Source organism: Botrytis deweyae (assembly GCF_014898535.1).
Source record: "Botrytis deweyae strain B1 chromosome Unknown BDEW_003, whole genome shotgun sequence".
NCBI classification, from domain to species: domain Eukaryota; kingdom Fungi; phylum Ascomycota; class Leotiomycetes; order Helotiales; family Sclerotiniaceae; genus Botrytis; species Botrytis deweyae.
Window position 1 is genome coordinate 584555 of NW_024066210.1, and position 24001 is coordinate 608555.

General features: G+C 41.2%; 7 protein-coding genes across 7 annotated transcripts; 4 read left to right on the forward strand and 3 right to left on the reverse strand.

Moving 5' to 3' along the window:
* Positions 1-676: 676 nt before the first annotated feature.
* EAE98_001568 (uncharacterized protein) lies at positions 677-1656 on the forward strand (the record flags this gene model as incomplete). Its single annotated transcript, XM_038949187.1, has 3 exons — positions 677-696; positions 777-1094; positions 1473-1656. The coding sequence occupies 3 exons, from the start codon at positions 677-679 to the stop codon at positions 1654-1656; spliced, it is 522 nt and encodes a 173-aa protein (XP_038814172.1).
* Positions 1657-2517: 861 nt separating this feature from the next.
* Positions 2518-3674, forward strand: EAE98_001569 (uncharacterized protein). Its single transcript, XM_038949188.1, has 2 exons — positions 2518-2794; positions 2986-3674. The coding sequence occupies exons 1-2, from the start codon at positions 2686-2688 to the stop codon at positions 3324-3326; spliced, it is 450 nt and encodes a 149-aa protein (XP_038814173.1). The 5' UTR covers positions 2518-2685; the 3' UTR covers positions 3327-3674.
* A 1589-nt stretch (positions 3675-5263) lies between these two features.
* On the reverse strand, positions 5264-6382 carry EAE98_001570 (uncharacterized protein; the record flags this gene model as incomplete). The annotated part of the gene is made up of 1 exon (XM_038949189.1): positions 5264-6382. The coding sequence occupies one exon, from the start codon at positions 6380-6382 to the stop codon at positions 5264-5266; it is 1119 nt and encodes a 372-aa protein (XP_038814174.1).
* Positions 6383-8228: 1846 nt separating this feature from the next.
* EAE98_001571 (uncharacterized protein) lies at positions 8229-10023 on the reverse strand (the record flags this gene model as incomplete). The annotated part of the gene is made up of 2 exons (XM_038949190.1): positions 8229-9667; positions 9717-10023. The coding sequence occupies 2 exons, from the start codon at positions 10021-10023 to the stop codon at positions 8229-8231; spliced, it is 1746 nt and encodes a 581-aa protein (XP_038814175.1).
* Positions 10024-10419: 396 nt separating this feature from the next.
* Positions 10420-11754, forward strand: EAE98_001572 (uncharacterized protein; the record flags this gene model as incomplete). Its single annotated transcript, XM_038949191.1, has 7 exons — positions 10420-10580; positions 10642-10670; positions 10725-10851; positions 10925-10987; positions 11044-11069; positions 11118-11561; positions 11615-11754. The coding sequence occupies 7 exons, from the start codon at positions 10420-10422 to the stop codon at positions 11752-11754; spliced, it is 990 nt and encodes a 329-aa protein (XP_038814176.1).
* A 536-nt stretch (positions 11755-12290) lies between these two features.
* EAE98_001573 (uncharacterized protein) lies at positions 12291-14803 on the forward strand. The gene is made up of 3 exons (XM_038949192.1): positions 12291-12726; positions 12790-13759; positions 13815-14803. The coding sequence occupies exons 1-3, from the start codon at positions 12390-12392 to the stop codon at positions 13819-13821; spliced, it is 1314 nt and encodes a 437-aa protein (XP_038814177.1). The 5' UTR covers positions 12291-12389; the 3' UTR covers positions 13822-14803.
* A 2140-nt stretch (positions 14804-16943) lies between these two features.
* On the reverse strand, positions 16944-19082 carry EAE98_001574 (uncharacterized protein; the record flags this gene model as incomplete). Its single annotated transcript, XM_038949193.1, has 4 exons — positions 16944-18226; positions 18280-18632; positions 18709-19006; positions 19079-19082. 4 exons carry the CDS (start codon positions 19080-19082, stop codon positions 16944-16946), a joined length of 1938 nt encoding a protein of 645 aa, XP_038814178.1.
* Positions 19083-24001: the final 4919 nt, after the last annotated feature.

Below are 24001 nucleotides of genomic sequence, written 5' to 3' on the forward strand. Positions count from 1 at the left end.
GGGGGTCTAACTCTATCATTTTTGTCGGATTCCCATGAATCTTGATAGATATCAAAGACAGGAACTGCGATAGCAAAGCATTGCCGCCAAGAATGAATTTGTGGTCTCCGTAACTCCTAGGGGGAAGGAGGAAGGGGGAAGTACGACTTTACCCAGGCCACGTCGTCCCACGTGATGTGGTTACTCGAAATGGATTACCCCGCACGAAAGTCGTCTCATATGCGATGTAACATGCATGGGGTAAGGCAAGGGGGGGAATGAGAAGAGAAACATCAATTTCAAACCTCAACTTCTGATTTTCCTCCATCCATCATGAAAACGTCGAGCGGTTTGTGAGAATCTTATATTCGGAATCGCCTCTTGAAAGAATATTTCAACATCTCGAAACACTTGCCTCACATCCACCCCCATTGAAACTTCCACCGCAGTATTCGGAGTCGAAAGAGTTGACCGGGTCGTTTGATTTCACATCTAAGTATTTCAAGTACATGCAACTGAAATCTATCCCGAAAAATGTTATACTATGCCATGGAATCTTTGCCCATACGATTCATTTCATTTCAATGTTGAGAATGAACCTCGAGTATGAATACGAACTTCAATGCAAGTACGATAGATAGACCTTCACGGGCACCTATCATTGAAGAAACTCATCGTCGTGATGAATTTTGAATAGATGTTGTCGTTCAGGAACCTGTAAGTCAAAGCATCCTCTTCTTCCTCTCTCTTGTTTTGTTTTCGAAAGCTAATATATGCGATAATGTATGTTCTTGAAGGGACCGCAGGTTGTCCTCGTTATTGATGATGGAATGTCGATCGGCAGAAACGGAACCCGGAATCTATCCCTATGAAAGCGAAAGACACTATAAAATATATCGATCCCAGGCCTTGCCCGCAGCGCTCGGCAGACAATTTTCTAGCAATCACACCAGTTCGATAGTCCAGTCAAACAATCCACATCCTCCCTATCGAATCACTCAATCGATCTTCGTTTATGTTTCGTGGTTCACATATCCAGAGCAAGAAACGGTCTTGACGGCGATATCTAATCGAGTGGGCATATACTTGTATACACGTGAAGGAATCGTTATGCAGTATGCCTTTTCTTCATTTTCCGAAAATAAGCATGGGAAACGATTTCTTCTGGGTCCTGGTTTCAATAAGTAGTGCCCTCTCAGTGGCGGACACTTGCTTAATATTCTAGTGGTACAAGCCTTATCAGACTCTTCAACTCCCCTGCTAGCAGCTAGATCCATTCAGGATCTTAAAAATTGGGTTTACCCCCACGAAGAAGCTCCCCCCACTTCTGAAATTTTACACCTTTTTATTGATGAAATGGTTGAAAGTGGGCAGAATTGTTCCGAATCTCAAAGTTCATTACTCTTCCAGCTCAAGAATCCTTAATCTATATCGTAGTATATAGCTAGTCAAAAGGAATGCTATATTCTGACATGGCTAATATGAAATTACAGAGAAATGGAAAGCCACATCAGATTCACATATAAATCTTACCAAACTGTCTTACTGCCTCCAGAAAAAAAATCCGAAATCTTCCGACGGGATTCAGGGGCCAAGACAACAACCAACGCAACAATTCCATCCAAACAAATCGAAAATCATGGGCTAGAAGGACTCTTTCTACTGGTCAATTCATGATCCATCATCAAGATCGATTTCCTAATTCGACCTTTCTTGTGATTTATCTGCTCTTATAAAAAGTGGGATTTCAATTGTGCAAAATGACTCGTGGCATTTTTTGGTGCGCACGATAGCTGGCGTAAAAAGTCTCGGGTAAGATTCTACTGTGTGACAAGTTTTGTGAGCAGGGATGAAAACTCAACGTCAGTCAAAAAAGTATTGACGACACGCACTCAATCCCCAGGAATCCCGAGAGAGAGAGAGGCAAAGAATAACATCGGGTGGTCAGACAGTACTGGAATTAGCAAGAACCGATTCAAGTGAATTGAGTTTAATTGTTTTCTTCATAAAATGTTCTTACTTTTTCTTGTTAGACTTGTCGTGTAACTAAGTATAAAACTCTTATGTGAGATTGATCATTCAACGGTTTGATGAGATCAGCTCGATTAGTTGCGAAAGTTTAAAGTCTACAATGCACTCTCTATCCGGGCCCCTCTACCCAAGTGGAAATTAAATATCCAATTTCAATCCGAGAATGGTTGTTTTTGGTAATATCCCCACCATTCCGGTATTTTCTCTTGAAGATATCTTGCTCGGAATCCACTTTCTTTCTTTTTATACCCTTTTACCACGTAGCGCCGTTGTTGATATCGGACGAGATAAATCTCTCAGCCTTGCATTTCGGTCATGGTGCTGTTACACCAACTCTGATAGGAGGATATCGTAAATCAAGCGGGCTAACCCACATATTACTATTAAAATTTTGAAGATTAGTGACGGCACGATCCATATTCACTCTTTATGATTGGGAATTTCCTGAATATTCAGGAACAATTAGTTGACACCGACTTTCAAACGGAGCTAGATCAGAAAAGGTGTCCTTAGCTCATTTTTTCTTGATTCTCCTTCCGCCCTTCCCATTCTTTCCCACTCTCACACCAAGTCACAAAACTTCTTTTGCTTGTCAACACTCGAAGTCTTCCATCTCCACTCATACACCTATCTCCAAAAACCTCATTTTTGAGTTACTTCATACACATCAATACAATGGCCGCTCGTGTTGCTCCTAAGATGGCTTCCCTCATGGGATCTGCCTCCGCAAAGGTTGCCCGCCCAATGGTTCGATCCAACCTTGGTGCTCAACGTACCTTCACTGGTAAGCTTTAAGCTTTTGATACCTTCATGTTGTCAATTATCAATTGAGGTTTCGTCAAGCTTCAATAGCTATCGATATAGCTTCAATTGTATTACGATTCGATACATCTATCATCGTCTCCATCACATACCTATCGTCAAAATTCAATGGATAAAGAACACCTCGCTAACAAATTTTTCTTCCCCACACAGCCATGAGCAAGTCCTCCAAGACTGCTTTCCAAGCCGTCAAGCGTCAACAAACCAGCCAAATCCTCTCCAAGACCACCCAAATCTCTGCCCGCCCATACTCCTCTGAAATGGCCAACGCTCTCGTTCAAGCTTCCCAAAACCTCGGTATGGGAGGTGCCGCTATCGGTCTTGCTGGTGCCGGTGTTGGTATCGGTCTCGTCTTCGCTGCTCTCTTGCAAGCCGTTGCCCGTAACCCAAGCATGCGTGGTCAACTCTTCTCTTACGCCATTTTGGGTTTCGCTTTCGTCGAGGCCATCGGTCTTTTCGATCTCATGGTTGCTATGATGGCCAAGTTCTTGTAAATATGTCGTCATGTCTTGATGAAATGGGGAGGGGGTGTGTATAAATATGGTGGATGGAGATGGGGAATGAAGGTGGTGGTATAGATCAACGGTGCATTGTTACATCACGGGCATTGCATGCAGTTGCATATAGATGGTTTGGATCGATGATATAGAAAAATCGATGCTTCTTATAGACGGATTTCCTCTCTCCTCATTATATTAGAGCATAGAATTTCTAGATTAGACGAACATACAGACAGATGACGAATTGCCTTTCTCAAAGGGTAGTTCCTGTAAACTATCAATGAAGAATGTATACCTATCCCTCTTTTGCCTGTGCTATGCATGTTGCGATTTTATTAATCTAGAACTTAGACTCGGGTCTTGGAGTATCTGGGGCCGCGGCTGGGGGATTTCCCAACCGCCAGTAGGTACGTACGTATGTATGTATGTACGCATGTATGTTTGTACCTATGTATGTGTTGATTTGTTTACCTTTTTTTCTTTCGGGATATCTCGGGTGAAAATTTTTCACTTGGTGTTTCGGGGGTGTGGTGTGGTTGTTGAAGGGAGGGATCCGTTATTTTTTTGGTTGGTTATCTATCGATAAGGGTTGAGGACGGACGGACTCTCACTCAGCACGCACTTCGGATTTATTCAGTTGGGATTGGAAGCGAGAACGTGAGTTTCACGTGATGGGGAGTTTTTTTTTTCTTTCGTTTACTGAAGAATCACGTGGGGTGGTTTGGAGGTTTTGGGATGTTGCTGTTGGTTACTTGGTGGTGAGTGAGGATTATGAATGCATGATGAATATGGATGAATGGGTTGCTGTAACCTTAGAGGTTTGGGATTTTGGGGATTTTGGGATGGTTGTTTAGTTATAACCTACTAGGTAACTTGTACTATGCACTAGGGGAAGGGATTTGAATGTTTTTATGATGGCTGATTGTTAGGATATATGTACATCTGTACACGTGTATACACGGTAACCGCTCATCTCGTGATGTAGGAGAAATTAAGAGATGGAAATGGAGGGATGGGGGTATGATTTTGGGGAGGGGAGGGGGGGTTGATTTGAGATTGGATGGGATATGGATGGGGTGTAATAGGTAGAGAGATAGAGGTTGTTGGAGGTGGATCTGGCTTGTCTGATATTCGGCAGCGAGGGGGGTAGCGGAATTGATGATGGATGAGAGATACTGAATATTGGATATTGAATTTCTTGGTGATGGGATGGAGATGATTGGGGATCTTTATATGGATGGATGATGGTCTCCGGGGATGGTCTAGAGAGTGTGGGGATGAGGATTGAGGTGGGAGTAAGAGGGGATAGGGATGGAAGGGAGGGAGGAGCTTCGGGTTGGGGATTGGGGATTGTGGATGGCGCTTGGGATGTGGGTGTTGAGTGTTATGGGGTGGTAACTTACTGTATTTTGTGTTGTTGAAGGTGTTTGAATGTATATATGGAGGGTATGCTGCATCTGAAAAGTTGAGTTTGTCGATGTTGAGGATAGGGGAATATGATATATTTATATGCTAATAAAAACTTGATCTATTCGAGAAGGCATACTCAGTCAAAGCAATCGTTCTATTTCAGATTCACACGAAGAGTAAAGTAGGAGATTGATATTGGTAGAAGCACGATTATATTAAGATACGTAGATGAATAAACATCACTCCATCTAAAATCTAAAAAAGCATCTTCATATTGAATTGAAGTCGTGAAATCGTAAATCATACATCAAGAGCCAGGAAAATCATTCGGAAAGTAAAGACAGGTTTCCATAAAAAGGCATGAAAAGAACGAAGCCAACACCGTCCAATGCAAAGAAATCTTCACAAAGTAAATCCTAAGCCCAGAAGAAAAGTCCAAAAAACGCCACGCTATGCTATGCTATGCCGAATCTTCAGAATACCCAGTCCCCTCATTCCCATTAACTTCTAACCCAATCCAATTAATTGATCTCAATGGGTGCCGGTCCATAAACCGCATTATTAGAAACCTCCAACGCATTAGCAAAATTCGAGCCCTTCGCCAAAGCCGCCAAAGTCAAGCCATTACCCGTAGCACCATTAGCAGCACCGGCATCGAATTCAAATTTAGCAGTAAAAACAACCGTTTTCCCATCTGCTTGTAAGCTGATACTTTCGAATGGTTGAACAACAGGTTTATTCTGCTGATTGATATAGACGAGCGAGAGCCCCTTGCATTTTTCTCCCCAAGTGGTGTTGTAGTCTTGATCTGCGGTGAGCTGGAATGAAAACGTGATGATGGTGTCAGAATCGATGGTATCGGGTTGAGAAGCAGTGAGTTTTTGGAAGGTCTTGAGAGGGATGGTATCGCTGTTTGGACAGGTACCTTCCACGACGAAATTTTGGTTCAAAGCACTGAATGCGAAATCTCTAGTGCTAGCTGTCAGGAAAGGAAGAGCGGATGGAATTTTGTGAAGGATTTGTCGGAAATATCCATTTTGTTCTCCTTCTTGTCCGAGGGATGCTGCAACACCACGGATGAATTTGGAATCACCATTTGTGCCGAATACGGTTTGGATATCTCCCAAAGTACCCATGGTTACATCTGTGAAGAGAGATGCTGTAGCTATGGCTTGCTCAAAGTTTGTGACATCGAAATTGTATTGACATGGTTGAATGATAGCATTGGTATCATTGGTGAAACGAACGATAGCTTTCTCAGCATTTAGTGAATGCAGTTTTTCTTGCGCAACGATTGCGTTCAGGTTTGTAAGCACCGTGTCCCTACTGTTTTGATTGTCGAATGTATAACCTGGAACATTATTTGTGATATTAAAGGTAAGTTCCTCGAAGAATGCGACTTCCATGTTCTCGTTGAAGGCGACGAGCTTGAAATTGGTGAGACTGTCATCTCCACCAACCAATGCAGAAGGAGGAGGGATGTTGGAGAGAGAACCATGGGCTGCGGTTTGAATTGCTAGTAACGGCCCTGTATTGGTTGCTGTTACAGCTTCAAGGAAGCTATTATCGACCGAGAAAGGAGCTGCGGCAACAAGGGTCGAGAGGAATGAAATTCCAAAGGCAATACTTGAAGTATGCATTATGAATTATGGCGTTTTGAGTTGAAATAAGAAGAAATGAAGAGTTTCTATGAGACAAAGAAGAAAGAAAACTTGTAGACGTAAGGAGATTCGTAAAAGGTATGGTGATGTAATTGTTAATGAGGTTATTGATGGAAAAAGTCAAAATACAAACGTGCCAAACGGTCTCCTATATAGCCAGACCATCTCCAGGTCTATTAGAACACCGCCTCATGCTTGTTCGTTAATCACCAGATTTGTACTATACCTTTTGAGTTGCCTTCGGAATACAATTTAAGACTCGGCCGCAGTCAACATGACCTAAATTCACTTTCTCTTCAAAGCAATCCAAACACCAAAGAACGTGCTTACATGCAAGTGAGATCTGTTTGTTGAACCAATAGTCAAGAAGTATGTTGGTGGCGCAGAAAAAGTAGGAAGCCAGAAATAGAACCCACGCGCGGCTGTAAGCGCTCTTAAAAAGACGGTATATGCCAAACCAGAGGGGATTGATTGGTGAACATGTGCAAATTAGGCGACCCAGCCGACCCCAATGATCGGATATTCTAGTTCCCGTTCGCATAGCCACCACGACATGAATCTTTTCAATTGTAGATACTGCAAAGACCAATAGCCTGTCATCAATTTTTGATGTGAGAAACGCTATGAATGGATGATAATGAATGTTTCAATTGAGATGATGTCAAAAAGAACACGTAGGGCTGATTTTGTCAAGAATGTGCATGGTATAATGGAAGCGGTTGATGCCCAGATTCAGGCTAGCAACATGAGATGATAAACAAATAAGGGAAAGAATGCGATGGACATCAAGTTGTAATGAATCTTATTGGAAAAGACTCGTCGTCTTTGAAGTCAAAGTCTCACCTTCTTGGTATTGAAGGAGTGTTTCTCAGACAAATTATGGGGCTTGGAGAACTAGCGCACACTTGATGTCGAACTCTAGGAACATGGATAGATAAATTCCCAAAAAAGAAAGGAATGCGATTGTCATTCAGAGTAGTCATGCATGATTTTCAAAGTGCTTACTGCAGGTACTATACATGTCATCATGCAGTCACAGTTACTTCCCGCATGCGTATATCAACCTTAAAATAGACACGTCAGTAGAAGACCAGAACGATAATTGTACCATCTCAATGCGCGAATGGTAGGCTTTGTAGTTAGTTCAATTTATTGTGGACATTCTCAAGCATTAGTATACACGACGATAAACGCTACTCTGATTTTGGTACATTGTATGTGAGCTAAAATATCATAGAAACAAAGTATTGGTTATTCAATTAAACTCTAAAGAGTGACATTTAGATCAGGTTCTTCTATGATTCACAACCTACCCCGCCTCCATATCGCATGCCCAGATATTTCAGGAAATGCGATACGGACACACTAAATTGATTCAAGTAACTCAAATCAAACACCCGGCGATAATCAGAATGGCTACCAGCCATCCCGAACATGCAAAACATTCCTTCGAAGTATCGAGGCCGTGAAGTGAGGGCAATTTTGTGACACGAGCATCTGCTAGCGCACGGGAGATTTGCAGCTACTTTCTGGGGTATCAACTGCTTCTTCTGGTGATATTGTCGCTGTGAGAGACTCTCGACTTGAGGGTTTTATCACATCAACCTTGAATTCTTTGCTAAGAAGTGGAACAAAAAGTCCTACCACACGTAAAAGTCTCAGAATCGAAGTATTAATACCCAAATATATTGGGAACATAAGACGACAGTAAGATTACTGCGCCAATATGATGGCTGGACGTGATAATTGCATTGCCAGGTAAGCATTGTGATGATGGATTGGAGTCAGGTGCGGCGACTAGACCGAGGATTTGGATATTTTGAAATCAAAAGTCGTCATCACTATCCTCGTCATCCTTTGGTGGGAGCATCTTACTCATGTAAGGACCATCCAACCAATAGCCTAATCTTCGATAATAATCTCTTGTACCAACACCACTGATGACACTTATCTTTGTACTTCCATGCTCATTTCGGGCAATTCTTTCAGCTTCCTCCATGAGTAATGTACCATAACCTTGATGTTGAAACTTTCTTGGATCACGAGCATGAACTGGGACAGCTGAGCCATAAACGTGAAGCTCACGAATTATACTCGTAGGCTGTCCAGTAAGCTCGGGCCTAAAGGTGTGTGTTTTAGAACACTTTCTCAAACGAAGTAATCCAATAAGAATATCTTGCTTTGGATCTTCATATGCTAAGAATGTCTCCCATCCTTTGTTTGCGGTATAGTCTCTTCGAACAAGTTCAACCTGAGAAGGTCGAATCTTATTCTTAACCTCATTGATACCAACTTCGCGAGTTCGAACATCACGGCAAGTAGTACCAAAATCCTTCATTCTACTCAACGCAAGCTCTCGAAGGTTTCCATTCTCAACACCAGATGTGACTAAAGGCATTGGAATATCTCTTTGAACACGATAAATACGAGTCCACGGTGGTACAAGAGCGAGGATGCGAGCGACTATATCTATAAGGGCATTCGGTGTGTAGTTCTTGTATCTGCCAGTTCTCCAGAGTTCGTATAAACCAGTTCCACGAATGACCAATGTTGGGTAAATTTTGAGACCATCGGTTCTAAAGGCGGGGTTCTCGAAATATTCCCTGAATTGATCTAAATCTCTCTCCATTCCAACATTGGGTAAATCTGGCATCATATGGCTAACAACTTTGAAGCCAGCGTCCTTCGCCAAGCAAAATGTTTCTGCAACTGAAGCCACTGTGTGACCTCTGTTGGTATCTCGAGCAACGTCCTCGTACAGAGATTGTACACCAATCTCCAAACGCGTACAACCATATCTTAGCATAGCAGATAAATGTGGTTGTAAGCAATAATCCGGTCGAGTTTCAATTGTGATACCAACACATTTAATGTTGCTCATCTCACCAGCTTGGACTGCTTCGTCTACATTATTTCCTTGATATCCACTAAGCGCATTGTGTAACTGGGAGATAAACCCATCTCTGTAACTTTCAGATAGTGACATGAAAGTACCACCCATAATAATATATTCAACCTTGTCGACGCTGTGGCCGAGAGATTTAATTTGATCTACTCTTCCTCGCGCCTGTTCAAAAGGATCATATCGTGCTCGAATCGCTCTCATTGATGTAGGTTCATAACCAGTATATGATTGTGTAGAATATTCGAAATCGGAATCAGGTCCACCGGGACAATAGACACAGATATTTCCTGTGTAGGCAATGTGAGGACATCGATGTGGTTTACACATGACTGCGACAACCGCAATACCAGAAGCACTCCCTGACAAACTATTAGCCCCGCATATGTCTATGTAATGGGAAATACATACTGATTGGCTTTGCAATTAACTTTGGAAGAATATATTTCTTATAATGTTCTGGAATGGCGGCAATAATAGCAGTCAATGGTGGAATATTACTGAGCCTGTGACGTTTTGACATTTTGGCCCTCAAACTATTCAAATTGATATCCTTCCTCGGCGCATTTGGATCCTGTTGAGATTCATGATCCTGTACTAATGCGCTAGCAATATCTGAACATGCTCTCAAGTATCTTTCATTCTCTGGAGGTAAATTAGGATCCTTTGGTTTTCTTTGCCTATCTGACAATGTCATTGTATCGACGGTAGTGGCCATTTTGGATTGTGTGGAGATGCAGTTGGTTCAATACGATTGCACGTTGGGATGAGTTCTGGTCGCCTTTCCCTTGAGGCTTTGCGCAACCTTTGGTATTTCAAAATCAAAACTCTTCTCGTGGTAAATCGTGAAGTTATGAAGTTATGAAGAGTTGATGCAGTTGATGCTTTGATGAAATCGCGGGGTTACTAAAATTAATGTTCTTGTGTGAAATAAATTTCCATTCCAAGCCAAACTACCGGAACAACCAATTAATCCGGCAAAATCGGAGGCCTTGCAAGCGATTCCGTCCGCAACAGAAGAAGCTGGTAAGAAGAAAAGAAGGAAATAATTCAAGATAAACTTCAAATCACTTTCCTGTCTTTCATATCTGACATCAATTGTCCCTCAGACAAGATGCAGGCTTTTTCAAGATGTGCCAGACCTGCGATGCAGGCTGCTATGAGAAGACAAGGTTATTCCACTTCGACCTCTGCTTATGCTGCTACCGCGGAAAACCTTCGTATCACTAAGGATACTAGAGTTATTTACCAAGGTTTCACTGGTAAACAAGGAACGTAAGTATTATCGCGAGACTCTATTTGGTATTGACGAAATAAGTTGACAAATCTGCCATAGTTTCCATGCCCAACAAGCCATCGAATATGGTATGTCTTGAGACGAATAATGGGGGAATTGAAAAGGTTCTGATATGGAAATAGGTACAACTGTTGTTGGAGGTACAAACCCAAAGAAAGCTGGACAAACTCATCTCGATTTACCCGTTTTCGCAACCGTCGAACAAGCTGTAAAGGAAGCCGGTGCTACAGCTTCTGCTATCTTCGTCCCGTAAGATCTACCGCAATCGCAAAGAATCTGTGATGGAAGGATGGATTTGGTGCTGATATAATATATTTTGCAGACCCCCTCTTGCTGCTGCCGGTATTGAGGAGGCTATCGCTGCTGAAATTCCTTTGGTTGTGTGGTAAGAATATACATCAAATTTGCATGTGATAGTACTTGTACTAATTGATGATTTAGTATCACTGAGGGTATCCCACAACATGGTATGTTTACATTTGGAGTTTAACAGGATAAATCTAACCTCAATATAGACATGGTTCGCATTACAGATATCTTGAAGACTCAAGGAAAGACTCGTTTGGTTGGACCCAATTGCCCAGGTCTCATTGCACCAGGACAATGTAAGATTGGTATTATGCCAGGGTTCATTCACAAGCGTGGACGTATTGGTATTGTTTCTCGTTCGGGAACTTTAACTTATGAGGCTGTCAACCAAACTACACAAGCTGGATTGGGTCAATCTCTTGTTGTTGGTATTGGTGGTGATCCATTCTCTGGAACCAACTTCATTGATTGCTTGAAGGTATTCCTTGAGGATGAGGAGACTGATGGTATTATCATGATTGGAGAAATTGGAGGATCCGCAGAAGAAGATGCTGCCGAATTCTTGAAGGATTACAACACTGCTAAGAAGCCAGTTGTCAGCTTTATCGCTGGTATCTCTGCTCCTCCTGGACGAAGAATGGGACACGCTGGTAAGTATCTTAAAAATGATACCCACTAATGACACTTGACTAACTCATCTCAGGTGCTATTGTCAGTGGTGGAAAGGGTGGTGCCGATTCCAAGATCTCAGCTCTTGAAGCTGCAGGTGTTATTGTTGAGAGAAGTCCAGCATTGCTCGGAAAGACATTACATGCTGAGTTCATGAGACTTGACATGATTTAAGGATGTTATTTTGTGATTAGATAAAGGGGCGATGATGATGTGCATTTGGTTTTAATGGTTTTCTTCAATACCTCATTCCTGTACAGCTAGCAATTACCCTATGTGTGCCAGTATAGACTTTTATAGACTTGTGATGGAGAGATAATCTAGGCAATGTTTTTAAGTGATGAATGATAAATGACGAGTGATGACATATACCGCATGTAGATAGCGAAAGCTACCGAATATTGCTAACTCTATTCGACCTCGTCAACGAGGCTACCTGAAGATGACATACGCCTATTACTCTGTCTCCATTTGGAAGAAACAAACGGGCTACCTAAAATACATACTCTTTCCAGTATTCACATGAACAAAGCAACTAAAATTATAATTGAATTTCGTGCAGACACGTTTGAAGACCTTTGAGCTCATCATCTACATAATCATCTAATAATAATTCAACGACACACCTACATTGTTGAAAGATTTCATTTTAACCCCTGAACACTAGTGAAAGGGATGTTCGGTAAATATTATACTGTATTGAGCTTGTTCTCTAGATCTACTGCACCTCGTAGCTCTCGGCTCCCCACACCTTATCCTCTCTCGACATTTCAATAAACAAATCCTCCTTCAACCGCATATAAATCAAAATGCTGTCTGGCATATTGATCTTCAATCAAAAGGGAGAGAATCTAATCTTTCGCGCATTTCGAAATGATTGTCGACCACGACTCGCAGATGTCTTCCGAATTCAGGTCATCTCCAATGCACAAGTTCGTTCACCAATCCTTACTTTAGGAAGTACAACCTTCAGTCATGTCAAACACGAGAACATATATTTGGTTGCAATTACCAAGAGCAATGCCAATGCTGCGCTGGTCTTCGAATTCCTCTATAGATTGATTGCGCTGGGGAAAGGCTACTTTGGAAAGTTTGACGAAGAAGCGGTTAAGAACAATTTCGTCCTGGTATACGAACTTCTAGATGGTGAGTGCAATGCGCGATTCGCAGGCATCAATTGTGCCGGAAGCTGATAGATTCGCGACATAGAAATCTTGGATTTTGGATACCCTCAAAATACAGAGACAGATACATTAAAGATGTACATCACAACGGAAGGTGTTAAATCGGAACGAACCATGGAAGACTCGGCGAAGATTACAATGCAAGCAACCGGAGCTTTATCATGGAGGAAGGCCGATGTCAAATACAGAAAGAATGAAGCATTTGTAGATGTTATTGAAGATGTCAATCTTTTAATGTCTGCTACTGGAACTGTTCTACGAGCTGATGTAAATGGTCAAATCGTCATGAGAGCATACCTTTCCGGAACACCAGAATGCAAATTCGGACTCAATGATCGATTATTGTTAGATGGCGATAGTCTTTCATCTCTACCATCTGGAAATCGTATGGGTACCAAGGCCACCAAAGCAGCAGCTGGTAGTGTTACACTGGAGGATTGTCAATTTCACCAATGTGTTAAGCTAGGGAAATTCGATACCGACAGAATTATTTCATTCATACCTCCCGATGGAGAGTTCGAACTTATGCGCTATCGTGCCACCGAAAATGTCAATCTGCCATTTAAAATTCATGCCATCGTGAATGAAGTTGGTAAAACAAAGGTCGAATACAGTATTGCAATTCGAGCAAATTATGGTAGCAAGCTATTCGCTACCAATGTCGTTGTTAAGATACCTACGCCTTTAAATACCGCTCGAATCACCGATCGATGTACACAAGGAAAAGCAAAATATGTACCGGAAGAGAATGTTATTATATGGAAGATACCAAGATTTACTGGCCAAAATGAATTTGTCTTGAGCGCGGAAGCTACGTTAACAAGCATGACGAACCAAAAGGCATGGTCAAGACCACCATTGAGTTTGAACTTTAGCTTGTTGATGTTTACAAGTTCGGGACTGTTGGTTAGATATCTGAAGGTCTTTGAGAAGAATAATTACTCAAGTGTAAAATGGGTGAGATATATGACCAGAGCAGGGTCTTATGAGATACGGTAAGTTTGAAATATAATGATATATGAAGGCTTCAGCTTCACTAACGATTTGCAGATTTTAACCAAAGGTATCATTCGGGATGGAGTTCTGGGAAACAAAGCATTGCCAAGGCGTCGGAGTAGAAATTGGGAATATAATACAATCTTCATGTCTTACTATGGTCATTTTCGAGGAGCTTTACTTTGATGTCCTCATCACCCAATTCTCTAATCAAATTCTCGAACACACATTCCAGTTGTTTTCCTCTTATACTTAATACCAAACCACATAACAAAGCCATCTTCTAGTACTCCTCCATCTTTTCGACTTCATCGTTGCATTCACCCCAGTCTCACTATCTTTATTTAATCTTCTCTCATGCCTCCCCGATGATCTAACCCAGCATTATTTCACCGCGACAAATCGTCAGAGGCTACTGAAAGTTCATTTTCACATATCTCTTTTGTCATAAAATTCAGCTCTGAAGTAACTCTCTTTCTAATCTCAAAAGAAAGAGTTTGCTGATATGCTCTCATTCATACATTCCACACAGCCGATATCAGTTTCTCACAGAGCGACGTCTTTTGCATCTTTCCTCCACATTAATTTGCTGCTTTTCTTTGAACTTTACTCTGATCAATAGATTGTCTATCTTCTTGAATTTCAATTTGGCGTTCTTTTCGAGGGAGGGTGTCAATTAAAATGGTTACATACGAGTAGTACTCATAGAGCGACCCATGATGAGAGGGTAACAGGACATCGCTGCTAATTGTCTGCATGAGGTTCATTCAATCAGTCAATATCTGTGAATACATCGCATGGGCATTTAGAAATGACAAATCAGATTCTTATGTTAGCCATTGGGTCATCCCCCCAATCACTGTTTTTGGTCTGAGGCTGATGGTAATTCGGCTTTTTCGGTATGAGTCGCTGAAGGAAGGTTTAAACTTGATTCGAAAATTGACAGGACTACTGTCTCTGACCAATTCCCTATCGATACTCACTTCCTAATCAATATCCAATAGTTGAACATCCGAAATATCTGTCATAGTCTACGTTATGATGATAAAGCTTGATCATACAATAAGTATATCCATGCACCCGACTTGAGTCCTTCCATATTGCCACTGATGAATAGTCTGATATTCTCAAAACCCATTCTCTATCCTTGTTCGACTTTTTATTCCAGAGAACCATTCCAAATGACCTTTCCTATGTTCGGATGCATAATCATAAGAGGATTTTTCGTTTTTCAACCCTATCTTATCCATGATTCATCTTCTATCACACGCCTCACTGTAGCCATCATATCTTAGCTAATAAATGTCTGGAATATCATCGACACATTTTAGTACGTAGGACGTTGACTCCCCTGTGTTCCATTCAAGTCTGTTTCTACTACCGGTAGTGTAGTCATCGTCAAGTGTAAAATTATAACTCATAAGACTATCTTTGACATAAATACTCTGCTCTTCAGCAACTTGCAAATATCTTCCTTGGAAAAGGTAAAGTCGGAAGTAAGGTATTGTTTCAGTGGATAGACAAGGCTTCCAGGTAAATAAAAACTGCTAGGATAAAGTTATAGAGTGTCCGGATTTGGTGGAAATAAAATAGTGCACACACAGGCGTAATGAACTGCTAACCATCGAGGTCCTATGCATTGCGAGTGCGAATGCATGGGATATGTTGCTAACCAAGGGCGTTGACTTTTGGCCCCTATTATACCATAAGGACAGCGCCTAGATTGATATTTGAGTATGATGATCTTAAATCCTGCCTTTTCACAAAAAGTTTTGCTGAATAGTGGCACTGAGATCAACGTCAAGATGAACCAAAACCAAGTATGCGCTTGGCAGACACACAATCACACTCCCAAAGTGATGTTCAGTTTTGTGCGATTTGCTGTTATACTCCTTCCCTTTACCTTTTCGAGACGATTTTAGATATATGTTTTTCATTCTTATTCGTCTTGAAGGATAACACCTGATGGATAGTGGTTGAAACCAATTATTGGCACCATATAACATGATATAGGAAAAGAGTGATATGTATATATTCAAGCTACATAACTCTGCGTCGATTCCCCATTCTTCCCGTTCCTTTTCTTTCCATCTAAATCCCATGATCCGGTAAAAGAGTCCTCCCAATCACATCCAAGATCTCACATAATGCGGGATGAAAATCCGTGCTAAAGTTAGAAGTAAGTGAAGTATCTGAATATCTTGCTACTTATATCAGATGTTCAAGTCCTTGACTTCCTGATTTCGATTCTGTGTTCTTTGACTTCAATACTGGGATCCTAATGGGGTATTGCAATTTCTGCCTTGTTTTCTGATCCGTAGGATCATGGGATTGAAGAATTACATCAGAAGTAATCGAGGTAACGGGTATATTACCCCGGCAACAATGATTCATATTTGATAAGACATCTTGAGGTGGTTGATTATACTTCGATTGTATATATTTGCGAGGGATTCAGCTCCTCTTTGGTAGTGGGTAATTCTTAATTTCAAACATAGGAAGATTGGGGTACGAAGTGGAGTGGTTCAGAGGGATTGCATGGGTAGATGTGGTGGGATCCGGATATCTCAGGAGATTCCGCCCGCTCGGAACTGGTAGGGGAATCCATGATGAAGATTGGTTCGGAGGAGGTCCGTCTTCCGTTAGAGGTATTCGATGCGGACATGGAGTTGGAACTTGGTTCTTGGGATAGAGATGTTTCAGGAGGTGAGATCGAGGGTTTTGTGTGAACAAAAACATTTCATGGGCAGATAGGAGTCTTTTTTCCCATCTCTTCTAGATGATGGAGATGAAGGCATAGATCTTTATACTGTTAAGGTGTGCAATGTCTTGAAATTCTACTCGATCATACATTCTTTTACCTTTGCGTTCTTTTAGCTTCGTGTCGATAACCACATATTTTCGTGAATAGTTGGTTCCCTTGCATAGCCGTTTGGAGAATGCATCATCACAAAAAATCACATCAACAATGAACAAACAGATGATTAAATAAAAGAATGTCATTAAGAAGTTTATTACCCAGCGATAGCTCGCCAGCATCTAGCCTTTCTGAGCCAATCACCACAATCCAAAATCATACTATCATACGGTATCATAAGAATCATCATCACACCCCCAAAACCCCAAAAGAGCCCCCGAACCTTACTCCCCGATCCCCTTTAAAACTTTTTCGCTTATCGTTTTTCAAAGCTCTCTCTCCTTGTCCTTGAGTCCACCTTTCTCTCCCTCATATGAAGGAGGTCCAGCTTTCTCGCTCGCACTCTGTCCATCATGAATTGGTTGATCTGCGACATGCATTTGTTCATCATTGACACTGAGTCTGTATTCTTCCTTGTCGATATCTCTGTAGATCCAATAGAAAGCACACATCATGATGAAACCAATGATAGTTGGCGCACCGAAAACCCAGGTGAGATATGGATCCTTGACGACACCGGCACAGGCAAGACCAACGATGTAAGCAATAGCTTGGGAGAACAAGTTAAGAGCAGAAACGAGACCTCTCATGTTGGCTGGAGCACGGGAGTATGCGATACCGTAGGCGGGAACGTTGACGAAGAGTTCGGAAATACCACCGATGGCGTAGGGAACGGCCATTAACCAGACGGAGATGGAGGATACGAGGGAAACACCATCGGCATCAACACAGGTTTCGGAAGAACCGTATTTTCCGCAAGGTCCGATCTTGTAGGCGTAGTAGTTGAGGAGAGTGTAGCCGAGACCTCCGAGAGTAGAAAGGAAAAATCCGGTGGTCATTCTGGCGATTGGTCCATAGTGAATGTTGCGCTTTCTCAACAATGGGTAGAGACCGTAGTTGAGAATTGGTGCGACAACGATAATGGAGAGAGAGTTGAAGTTGTTCATGAGATCGTTGGGGGCACCATCGGTAGACAACATAGTTGAGAGAGCACTGGCGGAGCTACCAAGACCGTTATCGTTGATGTTTTGAATTGGAAAGAAACAGAAGATTCCGGCGGCTTCGAAAGTACGCTTGACATCCTCGATGAATGCGTCGTTCCATGGTACGTCGATAACGTTGCCGGATTGAGCAATAACAGATGGCTTAGCGGCCTCAAAGAATCCTCCCTTACGGGTGAAGAGTTTTCTTAAACCACCTCTCTTGAAACAGATACCAACTACACGGCAGACGTTGACGAGATCAGATCCTCCTGGTGGGTAGAGGATGAGACGTTTGCTCATGAACCAGAGGAGGAATGGGAGAGGGACATAGAGGAGGAGTGGGAGGAGGAAGGACAACCACCATCCGATGTATTTTTCGGTGTAGGCAGTTGGGACACCCATGAATCCACCGACGTTAACGAGAAGGTAAAACCAAAGCATGACACGCTCGGTGGTAGATTCGGGATCAACAATGACCACTTCACCAGATGGGAGAGTCTTCTTGACTGGAACTGCGCTTGGCATTTGATCGAGAAGGGTTGGTGCAATATTAGGCTTGAACATAGCTAAAGAAGATTAGCGGATGATGGCTAAGATTTAGAATGTGGAGAAAACTTACCAGCACCAATAGACAAAGTGTAAACACTCAAAAAGAAAGGACCCTTGGCGGTTCCGTTGGCCAACAAACTAGGAGCACCACTTACAACCATGAGAACGTGTGCAAGACCGCATACTGCTACACCCCAGCAAATAATCTTGAATCTACCAGTTTTGGTATCGGCGAGCCATCCGAAGAACAATGGAAGGGCATATGCAAGTAGGGAGAATGATTGAGATGTGGCTGTTGCTTTGACGGTACCGAGACCTAAAGCTCCGGCAGTTTGTTGAGTTCCTCTTGGTGGTGCACCATAACCATCACCACCGACTGGGAGTGGTCTGTTGACGTAATTGTTGAACAAACCATTGCAACCACTATGAGTGAATTACATGTTAGCGACTTTTTCCAATTTAAATTGCAGATGTCATTTCAAAATGAGGGGAAACCTACTAGTACGAAGCTCGCTCAGCGAACTCGACAGCACAGATTAAGTAAGTGATACTGGGGAGTTTTCCAGCTACTTTTCGGAGGGTTTTCTTCTCCTCTTCAGTAGGAATTAATTCTGGATCGATGTGGTCGTGTCCATGGCCCTCTGCATGGACTATTGCGGCTTCAGTTTCGAGACCGACTTTAGGGTGATGCTCTCTTGAGGCTGTGTGAATCAACGATCCTTTTTGGTCGAGAGCTAGGACAGCATCACTGCCTAGCATCGCGCCTTGGATATCGGCTGTGATATTTTCTTGGGCAACTATTTTTGAATGTCAGTAACCTGTATGAAATATCACCAAGCAGGCATGATTGAGTAGAAAAAATTACTTACCCATCTTTGCGAAGTTGATTTATCACAACAGGTAAAGAGAGTGGTCGTAGAAGTGCGACTAAAGAACGAAACCACGAGGAGGGGAAACACGAGAATAAATATACCGCTGCCGTGCCCATCGAATCCCAAGCTACACCACCTTAATTCACCATGTTCCCCATTCACCATCCTAGCCCTCAACCAATTCGGAGAATCTCGCATGCTGCTCCCATGCACTCCTAGCTAGCATGGGGTCATATCCCTCCCTCCCATACGGGAACGCCATACCAATCAGCACCGTTATCAGCTGGTACGAGCTCTCACGATTGTGTTTTGTGAACTCATTCCAATGCTGATCCATTACGGAGATCGCCTAGATAGGAAGGTGTGTAAGTGATATTGAACGCACGGAACAAATCATAGCAGGTATCAAATCGTTCTAGAAGATATAAACTCAGACCCCAGGTTCTGAATTGACCAGGCTACCTCCTTGTCTGTGGCAAATATAGTCAGAGCAAGGCCAATCGGTAGCACACTTGTGTATTGTGTACGGATAGTTTTGTATTCACCCGATTATGGAAAGCTGTCGTGCATACAGTGTAATGACCCTAGTGCGTCCAAAGACCAGCCCAGTCACCAGTACCACCTCAATTGCAGCACCCACAAGAGTGACAAAGGCAATTGCGAGGCCTTTCCCCTCCACAATATCCACCTTACCAGCCTCATCACACAATCATATCCCCAATCTCAAATATCACCCCCCAAAACCCACCTTCAACCGTGGTCCTTCATCTCTATCAAAATTCATTAAACCAAATCATTCTCATTTGTCAAGCGAATTTACCACCAACAAATAATCATCTCCTCTTTACTCCACATTAGGAAGGTAACGTTACGCCAAGAGTTTGAGAATGTTGCCAAGCAGAGAATCCGATAAGAAATTAGTCGCGCGAGCAGTAAACCAGACAGGAAGAGGGTCAGAGGCGAACAAAGCTTTTGGGGAACCCGGGTATGAGCGAACGGTGAACTCGGCTCACAAATACCTCTCTACCACTGGACTGGAACAGGAACAATTCTATCCTAGACACCCGGGATAACAAGCTGGCAAGATGTTATGTGACTTATGTCAAGAACGCGAGACCGAGAAGACTGGGCATACGAAATTGGAATGATGGAACTGCCTACAGGTCTTTTCACCTGCCAAAAAAAGGTTTAATTTGTTTACCGAGTCGACTTGGCAATACTAGGTACAGGTAGAAGCTTATGTACCTATTCAAATGAGCCGCCCGTCTTTTCAGACCTATCCAGTCTTACTTAATATTGCCGTTAGATCTAGCCAACAAGCGTTTCCCTCCTCTTGGTATCATGGCATGGTAAGGTGGTTTGATTTTGGTGGCGGGAAGCCACCCGGGGTCTGTCTTTTATCTTTCCCCCAAATCGTCGGGGATAGCTAGGGATTGGATAATAAGCAATTGAAGCACTAGATTTAAACATGAATGTCGTGATCGATGAGTGGATAGAATTATTTCATGGCGTTGGAGGCGTTCGAAATTGATACCCGATGGGGGTTTTTGGACCGAGATGGGAGTGCCATCCTCGTCACCTCGGTCCTTTTTGCAATTACGATAAGCAAAAACGAGATATGGTGAAATATTGGGAGATTGTGAGGATATTATTATTATTTATTGTGTTTGATTATTTGTGAACATTTTTAATGCAACTAATAATAGATACACAAGAACAAACAAGACTCGAATTCCCAAGATAAAATGCCACGCACGTGTCTCTATACTCTAAAGAGTGTAAATTCGCCTCCTCGTCTTTTCTTTCCAAGTTATACCAGGTAGATATGAACCGATAACCTTATGTGATGGATGAGATACGAGATAGAGAGAGGCGTAAGATGTAAGCTATTGATACATGATAAGAAATAGGTGGAGAACCCGAATCCCTTAACCTCATCCGAGTCCGAGTTCATCCATACCATATCTCTCCCATATCTCGATCTTTCGATTCTCACAGTTTCTCTCCCCTCCCTCCACATCAAAATGATAATCATGATCACATTCCAAGCTCCCAAGTAGGTACAATCTGCAAGCCCGAGGCGAAGCTTTCGAAGCTTCTTCCAAGAATGCTTGGAGGCGAGCCACTGAGCAGCCAAAGAAATCATAACGTTGCACTGATTTGCCAAGCGTAAAGATATGTGCGTAGTGACATTCGATACGGGCCACAGGGTCAGAATCATCAACTCAAATCAGTAACCCAGGTTGGCGAAGGCTGAAAGCCTTATGCTTATTTCTCTGATACCAAAAGCTGGGTAAGAAACACATTGCTATCCGGCGCTTATTTCTAAAGCTGATAGTGAGTGACAAGCAACACAAGTTTGAAGATATGGTAAGACATCTCGCAGCGAACAGAAACCAATCAATCAAAAGACTTCCATTGAAAAGCACGAGTAATGTTTCCAAGCCGTTCAATCAATCAAAGCATTTCCATTCAAAAGGCACTCGTGATGTATCTTTTAGGTTCTGACCTGCCGATGAAGGAATATGCATAGCTAGGTAAGCACGAGGATATCGTTTAGATGAATGAGGAAACTCCTCCGATGGGCGATACGAATTGAATTCCTTATCTCGACATCCATCTTCATTCAGACAGACCTCGGGAGTGTAAGCCAGCAAGCCAGCAAGCTGTTGGAACTTGGAACTTGGAAACACTGATTAGAATATTGACAATCCCGGGTATCCACGCTCAACATCGCTCTTCCACGGAATGGAATAGCCGAAATGCTGAATGCATTCTCACTATCTTGAATATTGAACCAACAAGAATTGATGAACTCGGGAATTTGAATGATAAAGCATTGGAATACAATACGATGGATGGATGGATGTGATCATAATGATGTGCCTGCAGACTTGGCAGTCAACTCATTATCTGGTAACTATTCCGAAATCCGAAGAGATGATATCAATTCATCTGCCTAGTATTCACTTGAATATCCATCCATCCATCACATCCATCCGGACATCTAACAAACTGTCAACTTCAACACCTCATCGATTACATGACATAGAAGTGTAGAAGAAATCAAGGAAAATAAACAAAAAGAGATCTCAACATATGAAAGTGAAGAAATACCTCAAGAGCCATTCATTATTCATCAATCATTATGAGTCAACCGGTCTGTCTGTCACCATTGTCTGTCTATCTACAGATAGGAAGTTACAACCGTGCTTTTGATACTCGATTTTATATACGAGTATAAGATTACATACAATACAATACAAATACATACTGACAGTCGTTAAGATAGTAAGCAAATAAGATAGCAAATAAGTAAGTAAGCAATAGAAATAAAGATATCTTTCTCAACTCCTTATCTCAAGTCTACGGATTCCAGAATATCAAATAAAGAACCGGGGTATTGTTATTCTTGTTCATGTTTATGTTATAGGGAGGAGTGCCTATCAGCCTTACTTTCACATCCCTTTCTTCTAGTTTCCAGTCATTATGTCTACTTCATCGATTTACTTTATTTAAGTACTACGAATCATCTATTTCATGTCCATACACCTTCATGTTCATCACAGTCATCATTTCAGCACAATTCAGTATCTTACCTAATCTCAATAACCACGACCACCAGTAGACCACAACCACAACCACAACCACGACCATGACCATGACCACGACTTAGGGACTAAATGCGAGTATGCAAACATGTATTCGGAAAATAAATGTAAGAGTTCTGGCCCCTGCTCACCGCACATGTAACGCTTTTCCGGCTAAAATATGAAATTATTCAACTTTTTATATCCTAGTTTATTTCTTATAATAAAAGATGAAATTAGAAATTCTTTTGGAAAATGTTATTTAATTAATAAAATTTTATTAAAAAATGAATAGAATATTTTTTTCTAATTTTTTAAATAGAATTTGAAAGATTTAAAGTTGAAAATTCAATTTTTTTATGAAAATTCGCTTATTTTGTATAGAAAAAACGTTACATATTAGAATTTTTCGAAAAATTCGATTTCAATACTATATAACTATTCAACAAAAATAGTGAAAAATATTTCGAATAATTTTTCACATTTTAATTATAATTATTTATTATTTCCAATTTTTTAGAAAAGAAAATATAAAGATTTAAATAAAATATTTAATATAATAATTTGTATAAGAAAACCTCATTTTTATAGGGATTTTATTATATTTATCACAGGGGTGCGGTGAGTAGGGGCCAGAACTCTTATTATTCATTCATCTATTCATTTGTTAAACAATGGATACCCATCTCCCCCTATTCGTTCCCAAGACTTCAATACAAATACATTCCTTCTAAAAGCTTTATTCTATTTTTCGGAGAAAGCGTCTAGTGAATATCTCATACACCCAATCTAATAACGTGTTTCCAAAACCTTAAATTTCAGTGTTTTATCAAAAACATTTAAATATTAGATTTTCTAATTTCAATCTATAATATTTTTATCAATTGTAATCCAATTTAATTGAAAACTTGATTAAATAATAGAGAATAATGAATTATATTATTTATATAATTTTTGATTGTTTTAAATCATTATTAATCGAATTGGAAATTTCGAAACAAAAGTTTGAAAATAGTTTGGAAATATATTAATTTTCAATCTCAAAATCGAATTTATATTCTATTCATTTTCAATTCTATAACTATTTATTCTATATATTTATAAAATTATTTGTCGATTTCTTTAATTAAGATATTAATTATTTTAAAGAGTTTATTCAATTTGAAGATATATTGATAAGTCTAGAAGTAATTAAAGTTAAATTTCAAAATTAATGAGATAGAAAAAATCGCTTATTTTTTTGAAAATACATTATTAATTTGAGTGTAGAATCTAGAGTCGTTATAATACTAGCGACGACCTTCAGATATGTATCATTCATATCGCCAGT